Source organism: Nymphalis io, chromosome 21, assembly GCF_905147045.1.
Source record: "Nymphalis io chromosome 21, ilAglIoxx1.1, whole genome shotgun sequence".
Lineage (NCBI taxonomy): Eukaryota > Metazoa > Arthropoda > Insecta > Lepidoptera > Nymphalidae > Nymphalis > Nymphalis io.
Window position 1 is genome coordinate 5,861,640 of NC_065908.1, and position 14,258 is coordinate 5,875,897.

General features: G+C 33.7%; 1 protein-coding gene across 4 annotated transcripts in view; it reads left to right on the top strand.

The window, feature by feature from the left end:
* The window catches only part of LOC126776753 (uncharacterized), a 28,195-nt gene extending 15,025 nt beyond the window's left edge, over positions 1-13,170 (top strand). The window contains exons 4-15 of one of the 4 annotated variants that reach the window (XM_050499487.1): positions 1,992-2,119; positions 2,942-3,114; positions 3,461-4,500; positions 4,907-5,024; positions 5,455-5,775; positions 6,486-6,593; positions 6,736-6,857; positions 7,449-7,562; positions 9,169-9,231; positions 10,147-10,237; positions 10,898-11,003; positions 11,213-13,170. In XM_050499487.1, coding sequence (XP_050355444.1) covers positions 1,992-2,119; positions 2,942-3,114; positions 3,461-4,500; positions 4,907-5,024; positions 5,455-5,775; positions 6,486-6,593; positions 6,736-6,857; positions 7,449-7,562; positions 9,169-9,231; positions 10,147-10,237; positions 10,898-11,003; positions 11,213-11,264 — 2,436 coding nt within the window. In that variant the 3' untranslated portion in view covers positions 11,265-13,170. The remainder of the gene's footprint in view (positions 1-1,991; positions 2,120-2,941; positions 3,115-3,460; positions 4,501-4,906; positions 5,025-5,454; positions 5,776-6,485; positions 6,594-6,735; positions 6,858-7,448; positions 7,563-9,168; positions 9,232-10,146; positions 10,238-10,897; positions 11,004-11,212) is intronic. The other 3 variants (XM_050499488.1, XM_050499489.1, XM_050499490.1) reach the window with 3 other exon arrangements.
* The last annotated feature ends 1,088 nt before the right edge of the window (positions 13,171-14,258 follow it).

Sequence of the window (14,258 nt, forward strand, 5' to 3'; positions counted from 1 at the left end):
TCTACGGCACATTATGACGCAAGTTAAAATTGTCACAATTTAAATACCATAAACAGTCGCTAAACAACATGCGTCATATATTTTATTAGCAAAACTAGGTAATATTATTCAACAACATACATTTCAGTGCCAAGAGTAAACATTTTACGAGCTGTGTTGCTTACAAACAAGATATTATTATCTTGTGATAACATAGACGAAGTGTAGACGCAACGATTATCTCGCTACGTTAAGATCACTTTTATTTTCAATATATATGGGTCGAATATAAAACGATTAAGACAACTGCTCTCACTCTGCGACCGTTATAGTGATAGCTAAAAATAATTCGTTTTATTTAAGAAACGATCACTTTCGAATGACTTCCTATGTGTTACAAATATTTCGTGATTCAAACGTTTTTTTTTTTTTTGTTAACCATACAGACTAGCTTTTATATATATTTATGGCTGTATATAGTACGATAACATTTTATTTTTAATAAGAAAAAAAACAAGGCCATAATAACAGTTACGTCATGTTAAAACGTAGAATTCACAACTAATATTAATTGGTAAATATTTAAAGCAAATACGTTTTTACTTTAAATAATACTTTATTTACTAAATAAACAAATGTTTATTATTTTAAGAGTATATTATACTTGTGTAAGTAAGTCTATCTTTTTGTTACCTCATCACGACAAAATCGATTTGAATGTTTGGCGGAGAAGTAGCCTGGGGACCTGGAACATAGGCATATAAATTATGGGATTTAAGGGTACAAGTGGATTTCGATTGACAACGTTATGTTATGTTAAATGGTTTAAAATATAATGTTATAATTTAAGGCTAAAGTAAAGGTTTTCGCGGAAGACGCTCTTGATGACTGCTTCAAGTCAAGGTCACAGTAAGTCCATAGTCCATACGTGTGCGCATTTAAACATCAACAACAAAGGAAAGTTCATTTCTATATTTGTTACAATAATACATACAATTGAAAATACATTTAGATGAAATTCGAACGTAAACTTATTTAAGAAATGAGATTATTTTGACATTCTTTTGTTTACATTTTGCGCAAGTTGTAACGAAAGTTGATACTGTAAATGAGATGTAATTAAATATTTGGTAACTTTTTTATTTCAGTCCACTATTAAGTAGGTATTTAAAATTTCAGAAATTGAAATACTAGTAATTTTTTATGTATAATTTTTTTTTTTTCAAAATGGCAAACAAATTTCGAAACATGTCTATGGTTGGTATATGTTATAATATATTGGTGTTTTTTTTAAATATATTGTTATATGCGAAAGAAAATTAAAAAAAAAAACATATTTCAGTGTAATTATATATTTGTGAAATATTCGATTACTCTATTGTATATTTTTATTTAAATTAAAACATATAGAATGAAATTTAGCAATTCTAAATATACTTTTACATTGATCAATGTATACTATAATATGCGCCTACTAACTTTTACTTCAATTTGTCCATACGTTTCCATTCATATATATTTTTCTGCCGTTATATGTTCGATGTCGTGGCCGCCGAGCACTTTCAATTTCAATGGACGTATTGTATTTCTTGTTACGCGAATTTTGTCTGTAGAATTTCGTTGGTTTCCTTTCTAAAGTTTAGTCAATCGATTAGCAACTAAAAGTTGATTGGAAAAGATATGTTTTTTAAAGTATTTTCAAATGTTTTTTTAAACAACTGATTAAGAACGAAACAAAGGTATAATCTAGAGTGCAACCTAAAAAGACAAACCAGTTGAATACCATTCAAACTAGCCCAGAAATCCAATATAATACTTGGATCAATAACAAAATGCAGACAACTGGCGTATTAAAATAACGACGTCTCAAAAAATAAAACTGTATTATTGAAAATTTTATTATGATGCTGCCTGGAAATAAAAAAAAAAGCAAGCGCAACTCTTAAAAAATAAAACAAAAATACGCCAAAGGATAAAAATGATTCATTAGTTTTTTTTGTTTCATATTTCAGTTAGAAGATTTAGATGTGACGCTAGCATCGGATGTCTCGGAGAGGCTTTCATCTGAACACGTGCCTTTCAAGGCCATCAACATTGATCTTTCGCAGCCGGCTCACAATATTCATAACACGTTCAACAAGTATGTAGAATTGTTTGTTCAGTTAACTTACCCACTATATCTAAGGTAACTGAAGTCTCGACTTGTATTGCAACCAGTTATGTTTCTGAAGTTCTGACTAGTATACAGAAAAAAATATACATTTTCAATTTTAAACATATCGCCGAAATTTACTTTCTTCATTTTACAACGGGCATGTATATTAAGTATAATTAATGTAATTACCATGGAACAAATGAAATAAAACAATAGTTCATATACTTTCAGTCAATAATTCAAGATGACTTAGCAATCGGTGTTATAAAAAAACGTGAAAGCGCACCGCGAAGAACAAAGCCCGATTTCCTCTGACAATACGCCATATAGTGCGGTATTGCTAATTTATAGTCTTGACGAACACAATGTAATATTATTTTTAAATTACTGAACGTCTTAACTCTTAGGTCTTTAATCTCAGATATCGATTAAATGATTATCATGTTGCAGATAAACCAAAATTTAGCCTCTTTTATGTAAGGCATAAGGTTTACATTATAGAACGTAGGTCTCTTCCAAATTTCAAAAGGTTTTATGGCTTAAGTCGTGCGGTACTAAATCAGTGAGTCAAGACTATGACTTTATGTACGATTGTAATAAAAAAAATGAATATAACAATATATACCGGACATTAAACTTATATCATTCGAAAGCGCTGCGCTACAGACCTGAATAATGAACAATGGTTCGTAGACTGTAGTAGGAAATATAATTGAACAAACTAGCTATTAGTTCTCAGATATAAAACTTTTTTTTTTAACATAATTTTTTTGTTCGACAATTATAGAATATTGTTAACATTTTCAGAGGAATGTTGAATGTAATGCACGAAAGCGGTAGTCTGAATATGTATCAGAGTGGTGAGTCACTCATGCGCATGTCTCCGCCAAGCTTAGTATCGTCCCTAGTGATGGAAAATTCTGGAAATTTCAACGCTGAGTCGCTGGATAGCAGGAAATCGATCTCTCACAGGGATTCAGGTAATATATTGAAATTGATTATTGTTTGCGATAGTATTTTATTATTATTTTTTTATCGGATAACATAATCTAAAGTTGCACATTACAATTAATCTATTAATGTATAACACGTTATGATATTAACTGTAATGTACTTTGTGTAAATATAATCGAGATAGATTTTTAAAAGAAATAAAAAAATCACAGAAATACATAATAAAGATTATTGTAAAGAAACAACTATAAATATGCAATATTTATATTTCAAGAGACCTATCTAAAAATAGTTTGCAGTTTCTGTAGTGAGTTTTAAAACCGTATAAACTTAAACGGCTTTATATTTTTTCTTTTTGCTGTGAAATTTTAGGCCTCCCAACCTCAGTCGGTCGAGATAGTATCGATCCAATGATGACCAGTATGACACTAAGTATTTTGGATGAAAAGGATATGAGCACGAGCTTCCTCTCACAGACCACATATCCAGACAACGATAGCCTAATGGACTCTCTACCCCCGAGCCTCGTTAGTTCTGTCAACTCTTCCTACGTCGTTTCCAACACATCAAAACCAAAACCAGAAAACGTTGAGCCCAATATATTTAGTTCGGCAACCTTCACACATCTAGAACAATCGGAAAGACTCCTATCGGCGAGACCAAGGTGTCAGCTGTACAATAGTTTCACCAAACGAGACTCAATCAAAAACTCGGAGAGTTACACCAAAGCGCGCGAAGAGGCATGTCAAATAGATACAGTTAAGGTTCTAAACGAGAATTGTGATAATACATTAGGCGTTCCACAGTCAATGAGAAACATACCCAAATCAAAGCCGAATGGAGAAATGAGCGAGACAATCACTCTGCACTACTCTAACAATAAATTCAAAAGAGACAGCGACGCGGAGAAAGAGAATGTAAACGCAAAATTCAAATGCGACGATACGTTCTATAAAGATATGGGTTTGCAAAAACCGATCGATTCGGGCAAAAGCAGTCTCAACGTGACATTGGATAAACAAGAGCTAAATGAAATAATACAGGCCAGGCAGAAGCTCTCATTGGCTCGCAGGGCTCTACCCAGTGAGCCCGAGAAACCGAATCAAGCGGACGTATCTCCGATAAAGACAATACAACTTCCGAATCAGACAATAACAGTTCCTCAGAAGAGCATGGAAAACGCATCAGAGCTGCTCTCGAGACGAAGAGCGATGAACTATGATAAACAGGACGAAGAGAGACCCACGAGGGAAACGCCGAAGAGGAATGCGACTTTCAAGAAAGTGTCACCGAAAACGAGTGCGATGGACGCGACCGTTGTGTACGTGAATTCGGACGATAACAATATGATCGATATAAATTCCGCGACATTGAACCTCATCGATTCCAGCGATAGAACATTGCAGCAAGAAGTGAGTTTGAATTAGCTTTTTAATGAAATTAATTATATAATAGCGGTATTTTAAATAACCTGTTATTGTTCTATTGTTAGGCTAATGACAGTTTACAGCATCAGACAGTTCAGGTTTTCTCATGCTGTTTTTATTCATCGCCGAGTACGTGATGAACAATAAACACAAATTAAGCGTAAAATAATTAAACCCACAATCCTCGGCCAAGTTCTTCATCGTTGTGTTCTATTCGATCGACTCGCAAGATAATTTAAAAGTATAATTATAATCGCAAGTTTTAAACTGCAGGCATTAACGATGCTCGTTAGCAATAAAATTTAATGTATCAAAATTTTATCGGCAAAATGAAAAGTTTCTAGAAGTAATAGATATATAGATATAATATATTTGTATATATATTTTTTAGGAATGGGGTTTTCAAGAACGCGCGATGGTCGGGTCGAGTGAAAGCACGGGGACGGATACGTGCACGTTCAGTTCGAGTAGTCCGCCAGAAAGCGTGCCCGAGACTTCTACTGATCCACGTGAGTAAACTATTATCGCAATTATTTTATTGCTAACATTATTTTTTCCTATTTACTTGTGTGTAATATTCCTAATTAAGCTTGTGTAAAGATTGGGGGACGAAAACTGCCCAAAGGTTTCGAATCGAACGTGCGAATTTTACATTACTAGGACCGTAAACCATTGCGCGAAAAACCTAAAGCATTGCTCTGTTGACGTTTCGTCATTTTCTCACATTATTATTGTACTTTTTTACAAGATTAATTAAATGTTAATCTACCACCGGTTAGAAATGTACATTTTTCCAAGAAAATCTGACGAAAAGCTTCATATACTTAGGCTACGATTACGTCCAAAAAATTCCACTAATAATCAATTTTCTTTTTTGTTACGTTGCATTGTTAACTGGAAAGTATATATGACAAGTGTTTATATTTCTTTCACTTTTAGGTATCCAAGTTGCGTCAACGCCACTAATGTCCTTAAAGAAGGGAGCTAAAAACGAACTCCTAAACCTTCACACAACAATATCGCCGATATATGATATGTTGGAAGATAAATCATATACAGTAGCGAAAGCTCCGAGCGCAGCCTCCGACATGGAAAGAACGTACAACATGAACAGTACAGTGATAAATACTGCGACGATGGTCAAGAAGACAGCAGCCAAGAGGGATATACTAGCTCCTAAGATGAGTCCTGAGAAGAAAATGTCTATGCCGATTCCGGTGCAACGATCGCCGCCTAGTCGAATTTCTCCCACTGAAGGTGGTAAGTCCGTAACCATAGACAAAAAAATATTTTTATTGACACGTTGTATTTTTGGTATACCTTTTTTTTATTGATTAGGAAGGCGGACGAGCATAGGCCACCTGTTGGTAAGTGGTCACCAACGCCCATAGACATTGGCATTATAAGAAATGTTAACCATCGCTTACATCACCAATGCGCCACAAACCTTGGGAACTAAGATGTTATGTCCCTTGTGCCTGTAATTACACTGGCTTAAACAAATACTTCAATATGCTTATTTATTGTATGGAATATGCCCTTCCTTTGTACCCGTGGTATAAGAATTGATAAAGAAGTGGTTTGTTTGTACAATTTTTTTAAATTAAATTAGTATTGTAATGTTTGGTTTAGTCACCCTTGTCCTATAGACATATTGGTCGTGTATGAAATGTTAACTATTCTTAAATCAACTATTTCAACGTTAAACACAGAAACTATACTTATTACAAGCACAAATCATACCCTATTGTAACCGTAACCGTAACAGCCTGCGAATGTCCCACAACTGGGCTAAAGGCCTCCTCTCCTCTTTTTAAGGAGAAGGTTTGGAGCTTATTCTACCACGCCCTATTGTAGTATATCCTTAATAACAAGGGTAAAATATTTTTAAACAAACTCAACAATATTAAAAAAATTGGAGATAGAATTCGTGATGAGTATTATATAACATGAAATTCTTACGATTTTAGGTCCATACGGTGCGATGGCGCCTCCTTCGGCGGTTCCTAGGAAAACAAGTTTACCGACATCGAAACTGAGGCAGTATAGTTCACACAAGGAACTTAATAGGATACCTGGTGAGTAATAATTATTTGCTTAATTATTTTTATGTATATCATTTTTTTTATATTAAAGATATAATGCATATAAAATATTATATTTCTATTTTGTAAAAAAAATCAGTTAAATTAAGATAACGACTCATGCTCTGTGTGACAGGTCCCGCGCCGCCCGCGCGCGTGCTGGCGGGCCGCTCCATGCTGCGGCGTGGCGTGTACGCCTCTAATCCTGCGCTGTCGCCCACCGCGCCCGCGCCGCCCGCACCGGCCCTCGCGCAGCGGGTGAGATAACATACCCATTGCTTGTAGTTGTTTTAGCATTGAAAGACTAATACTAAGACTTGTAGGGAAATAAGGAATTACACCTCATTGGTCTTCGATTATGAATATAGGGCGCGTGTACACTTTGTTCAAATGTCACATCATCACAGTCACATCAAAATGTGAAAGGAGTTTCGAATTATTCTGTTCGAATGCCTCGTTGGTCTAGTGGCTTGATGTAAGGCCGCAGACCCGGAGGTCCTGGGTTCAATTCCCAGGTCGGCCCAATAAAAAGTTATTGGGTTTTTTTCTCAGAAAATTCTCAGTAGCAGTCCGGAGTCTGAAAGTTAGAAGTGTTTTCACTCCCGTGCCTCGGAAAGCACGTAAAGCCGTTGGTCCTGCGCTTAAACTCTTTCCGGTCGTGTCGGATTGCCGTCCCAACGGATTATGAGAGTTAGGGAATAGAGAATGCACTTGTGTTTGCGCACATACTTGTGCACTATAATATCTCCTGCGTAGTTGGTTAATCTCTCTTGAGATTGGCCGCCGTGGCCGGAACCGGTCTGGAGGACATTATTATTATTATTATTATGACAATGTATTAACTTGCAGAAAGAAACCGACTCAGAGAGACCGACTCTACCGAATCCTCCCGCTCTCGTTCGACAAGGAACGGAGACGTTACGCAGAGAGAGACCGCAGAGCCAATTGGTTGCGCCCAAAGACGTAAGATTAAACATGATTGGCTTATTAACGCTTTATACATATAATCGTTGTGATTTCGGCCCGATAAAATAGAGCCACCGTTTATCACGCTGGGGTGGTCTGAGAGAATCGAGCGCTAGAAGGGGATATATTTTTTTTTATATAGAATAGAAAGACGGACGAGCATATGGGCCACCAGATGGTAAGTGGTCACCAACGCCCATAGACAATGGCGTTATAAGAAATGTTAACCATCGCTCACATCACCAATGCGCCACCAACCTTGGGAACTAAGATGTTATGTTCCTTGTGCCTGTAATTACACTGGCTCACTCACCCTTCAAACCGGAACACAACAATACCAAGTACTGCTGTTTTGCGGTAGAACATCTGATGAGTGGGTGGTACCTACCCAGACGAGCTTGCACAAAGCTCTACCACCAGTAAATATCATTGCTATGTGTAGTGTCGTTATACCCGCCTAAGAGAAATAACATCGTCTTAGCTACTCGGCTAGTCTAATAGTACCGAGAAGCCAAATCACCAATAAAAACATTTCTATGAGGGGATTATCAGCAGGCGAAGGTTGGCTGTGAAATTCTTTTTGCTGCTGTGTTATAATCGACGGACTCCGAATTAATAGAACAAGCGCAAGCGAATTTTTACAATAAACAAAATAAGCGCATCATAATTACTAAAAAAAACAGCTTCATTCATTGCTTCAATCATTCAATTTAGAAATATATTATCTTTTATTCGTAAAGCTTCGTTTTTTTTCAATATTAATTGAAAAATTAATAATAATTTTAATATTAATAAGGTGATGGTTATTTAGTATGTGTTTTTAATATTTTGTTTTTGTCTTTTGTGACTAATGTTATCGTATTTCAATTGTGTTGTGTTCATACTGTGTGTGTCATACAGGGCTTATAACATTTGGCAAAAAACAAACCATATTTTATATTTACATATGATAATACAATAAACAGAAATCAAGTCAACTTTGTGTCAAATTTTTAAGACTTTTTAGACTTCATAGATATTTGTAACTTATCAAGTACATTGCTACAGTACAAAAAAACAGTTTTAGGGGGATTTATTAATACTTTGAGATTTTCAAACAATTTAGTTTCTGAAATCATTTGCTAATATATACTCAAATACTAAACATATAAAATCAAATTGTCAATTTTCATATTTGGCAAAACATACATCGACCTTGTTATTAAGACCTTGTTATTAATATATGATAATAAAAAAAAATCAAACCTATAAGACGTTTTTAGACACTTCTCAGACACTTGTCATTTATCAAGTACATTTTTTTTATTCTTTGTTTTTTTTAAGGGGTCTTTGTAGGCAGCCTATATGTCGGCCCCATCATTAAACGCTAAATTAAATCAAGTACATTGTTACAGCACAAAAAACAATTTTATAGGATTTATTAATAAAAATTATTAATACTTTGAAATGGACAGAAAATTTAATTTTTGAAATCATTTGCTAACATTTACTCAAACACTACACATATCAAGTGAAATTTTCAATTTTCATATTTTGGTCTTAATATAATTTTGCCAAGTGCTTTGAGCCTTACGCCACGGTGATAAGGTCGTGTGTTGCTCAGCTGCGGCTAAGCGCGGTCGCGGCGAGAGGGGTGCCCGTGTCCTTGCGCAACCATTACGCGCCAGTGAGTTACTAACGTTACATTTCACGATCGTAACATCGGATTGTATTATAATATCTATTTTATATTTTGTAATATATATTATAATTTCATTAACTATTAATATGATATATTAAGTTTTATTCAGGCAACATAGGAAGGCAAAAGGCTGAATAAACCTACTACACAACTAATTTCCAGACTCCGGGCTGCTACTGAGAATTTTCGATTGAAAAACTCAATAACTTTTTATTATCCCGACCTGGGATTTGAAGGACCTCCGGGTCTGCGACCTTTCACGTAGCCACTAGACCAACAAGGCAGTATTATTAATTATTGTAATGCTGAGGCGTACTTTATTAGCAATAAATTTATTTCTATCAAATAAATATTATTCCTTATACACATATTCCTAATACGATACAAAAGATAATTTTGTTATTGTTTAACTATCAGTTCCCTCTTCTTCAAATTTGTTTTGTTTTACAATCTTATTCATGTTAAATATAGTGAAACAAAATTGACAATTATTTTTACTGAATACCAAATAACTGGACAACCTCCCCTGAGCGGTAAACCGTTTAGGTTTCAACCACAGAATTATATTATGGATTTAATTAATACAATCCGATGTTTTTCATTTATGTTTAAATTTTTGCTTTCTTTTCATAACATTAATGAAAACATAATTATTATAATAAATAATTGAAATTTTTATAAAATAATGTAAACAGGTCTCACGGTTTACATTAAAATGTATTAAAAAAAATGCTTGTCTATTATTTTAAAGTTTTTAATTGTGGATTGCATGAAGTTTGAAATAGCTTAATGTTGTAGTTTAATTAATTTATGTTCTAACGATTTTGAGGGGTAATAAATAGTGAGATAAATTAAAAACAATCTTTGTCAACATTAATAAAGTGCATATTAACATTTTAGCCGCCTACAACGCGCCCATATTCAATAGCGGGATCGTCCACACTGCGAATTTCTAGACCGACGTCGGTGCCACTGCAGAGACCTGCACCAGGTACAATATTTCTTAAAACTTTATCATTAAAAATAAAACTGTACTTTAAAGGTTCTATTAACATCCCTAATACAGCAGAACACAAAGTTTTATTTCTAGGATTCTTTTTTATAGAATTGGAATAGACATTGGCATTGTAAGAAATGTCAACCATCGCTTACATAGCCAATGCGCAACCAACCTCGGGAACTAAGATTTTATGTCCCTTGTGCCTGTAATAACACTGGCTCACTCACGCTTCAAACCGGAACACAACAATATCAAGTATTGCTGTTTTGCGGTAGAATATCTGATGAGTGCGTGGTACCTACCCAGACGAGCTTGCACAAAGCCCTATCACCAGTTGGATGTAGAATATTTAGAGTTTTTTTTTACTTAATAAGGCAGACAAATAGACCACCTGTCTATAATGAGTCTTTGTCTTATAGACACTGACACTGTAAAAAATATTAATCATACCATACCAATTTATGATACCATTAATTATCCCCCAAACATTGGAACTCAGATCTTAAGTGACTTACGCCTGTTTACATTGGCTCACTCGCCCCTCCATTTCAAACGCAGCACTACAAAGTTATGAACCCTAGCTTGGCTTGCTTTAAAGTCTTACCATACTGTCAAATAAGGTAAAAATAATAATAGATTTTTTATTGTCAGTAATTACTCCACAAACGGAGCAACCCAGACCTGCGACAAGCAGCGAACCGCGAATGTCTGGACTGCCCAGACCGTCTCGGCTACCCGCACCACGACGAGCCTTAAGGTATTTATTTAAATATATTATATGATATAAACATAGTTCCTTTTATTACATTTATAACGAATTAAATTAGATTTGTTATATCAAATATTATGTTCTTATAGTCCCAATCGTTTTCATTTTATTTGAATATTTGGTACATAAATTTGAATATATTCTCATTAAAACATCATAATAAAAATACATAATAAAAATATAATATCTTGTTACAGACCACCATCAGTATACTCTGTGGCACCAGCGGGAGAAATGGACCATTACTGACAAAGCGCCTGTTGTGCCAACTTCCTGGGCTTATAGCCTAATGTATTATTATTAAAATTTAACGTTTAACTAAATTAATACGACTGAAATACGAAAATCGGTATCGATTTTTTAAATTTTTACCGCTTTGTTCGTAACTTTTTTCTATGTAATATATATCGAAAAAATGTTGCCAGTATTGTTGCTAGATAATTTACCATTTGAGATTTTAATAAATTACCAGTTATTATTATCTGTAGTAACAATATTGTTAATATTTACTTATGTTAGTGATTAACTTAATTATTTTATATCTTTTTTAATTTTACAAAATAGAAAAATTTTGATTATTGATTTACAAATAAAAATTAACTCGTTCTATGTCCAATTTTCAATCTATTAATATACTACGTAACATATACTTCCAGTGAATTTTAAAGTAGTTGTTTTTTTGGAAATATTGGCATCTTTTGGCAATAAAAAAAAAACGTTCCTGATATAGTAATGAAAAAAAAAAACAGTTACAGGAAAGGCTGATTGGCGATTGGAGGCATGAATGGCTTCCAAGTGACATTAATTTTGACATTTCTTTTTTTTTGTATATTTACAGATTATTATTTGTATTATAGACATTCAAAATTTTTCGGGTAAAAATTTTGTTAATGTCCATTGTATAGAGGTAGGGAAAATTCACTTTTCGTACAGTGAAAAGTTTCAACATTTCACCCTCTCAATGTTTTAAGTGACGCTCTCTTTTTATACTAGTTATCGATTTCGCTCAAAATTCCAAATTTTCACCTGATTTTAAGATTTGGTACAAAGACATACAAATTAAGATATTATTTCTATGTTGTATACAAATTTAGTGTGTAGTAACGAACGACCGCTTCGGAGTTAGTTATTTATTTCATAATAAGACAGTTTTGCATTTTTTTTTTTTTTTTTGTTAGATATCGTAATCATGTAGGGACGTGTAAAATATGTTTCGATTTAGATATATAACAGTTATATACGAAATAAAACAATTTAATTTTTTGTAAAATAACTCTTTAAATTATACATATATACACGCACAATATTAACATATTTTCAAATATCGAACACGCAAATAGTAATAACTTTATTATAATTTAAATCACAAGCCGTTTAAATGCAAAGCTGAATGTATACTAATAAATTATTGTTGTATATTATGTAAATCAATATAGTGTAAAAAATTTAATTTAAAAAAATCTTTCTAAATAATGCTCTCCTATCACATATCGATACTATAAACTATTATGCTTCAGAATATATCTTACTAAAGTCTATATCATGTTTAAATATCAAGAACGTATCGCCTTTGCGTACTTTGTTAACTTAACCTACGAAACACTATACTATAATGAATGTCTTCGTTTGAAAAATAGCTGATAGTGTTGAATAGCCCATTCGTTTTGGACTATACAAACATCGCCACGACCTACGGGGCGGAGTAGTGACGTTTATCGCGGGTGATTTATACGAAACTAATCGAGTCAACTGTATGTTTGTATTTATCAGAGCTGCATTTGTTTGTTTGTCGAAATCCTCGTGGATTTTCCTTTCTTTGTTTTAAAAATGAATTGTTCTAAATTAATTATTTGTTTTACGTTTATTTTTTGATTAGAAAATGTTATTATTTTAAATGTACGCGATAATTGTCATTCTTATTTATTACTTTTATTTAGGTTTCTGTATAAATGTGAAAAGTTTACAAAATTATACAAAGTGTGCAAAGGTGATACAAATCACGCCGTGTTATTAATATTAGGCTTTTATTCCATCCGTTGCGTCGCTTGAGATATATTCCGCCGTGTTGTACGGTTTGTTTGGACACGTCGTGCCTTATTTAGGTAGTTTAAGGAATTTTGTTTTCATTTTCTAATAAAACAGTGTATTTACAAAATGTTTATTTTATTTTATCCCATGTTTTCTATTCTAATTCCATTGCAATATAGAATATATTTTTGGTAAAAGCAATTTGAACGTGTTTGTGTTTAATGAAGAACTATGTTCATGCACCTGGAGTGCTTTGTTGCGTAATTACAATTTATTACCAGCAATACACTGTCCGTACATGCAATGCATGCAATGCAATTTTGTACTTACCAAGAGCGAAGTCCGGCCGCTGAAAATTGCGTATCTGACTCCGTCAGTTGTTCATGATACATTTTGTGGTCTATAGGACTTAAGGGTTTAATCGAAATGTAATTGAAACAAACCAATTTTTTTTCGATGGGTTTTCATTATCATCCCCCGAGAGAGAAGACTCACTCCTTAGGAACGAACTCTGCAATACCAAAGATATTTTAAATGATCTTATCATAGATTCTGTGGTATTTGCAAAAGAGTCTTCGAAAAACATGAAGTAAGATTCGTCTTGTGCCTTTTTAATGTCCAGGCCATTGCGCATTAAAGCCTCTGATTTTTGTTTTTCAAATCTATAAATGTTTCGCGTTTCCTATAGGATAAATTGTTTTACGTGTTCAAATTATTCTGATACCAAACTGTTGAAACTTTTTGATACATCTTACTTTATGTTTTCTTCGACGAGATATTGCAGTGTATGTTAAATTTTCAATGGAAATAGTACCACCCACTCATTAGATATTCCAGCGCTAAACGGAAATACTTTGTATTGTTTGGTTCCGGTTTGAAGGGTGAGCGAGCCAATGTAATAAAAAGCATGCGGGACGTAACATCTTAGTTCCCAAAGTTGGTTATCTCTCGAGGAACGGTTAATATTTCTTACAGCACTAGTCTATTTTCTTACGGCGGTAATGACCACTTATCATCTGGTGGCCTATATACACGACGGTCAACGCATTTTATTAAAAAAAACGATGATGGTGATGTTCAAGGCTATTGCAATAGGTGTCTCTATCCCCTTGCAGACTTTGAATAGCTTTTGCTAATGGCTTTTAACAATTTATATATTTACATAAATATGTATTTCATTGTATTTAAAAGGAGATAATTTAAGGCTTTTCGTGG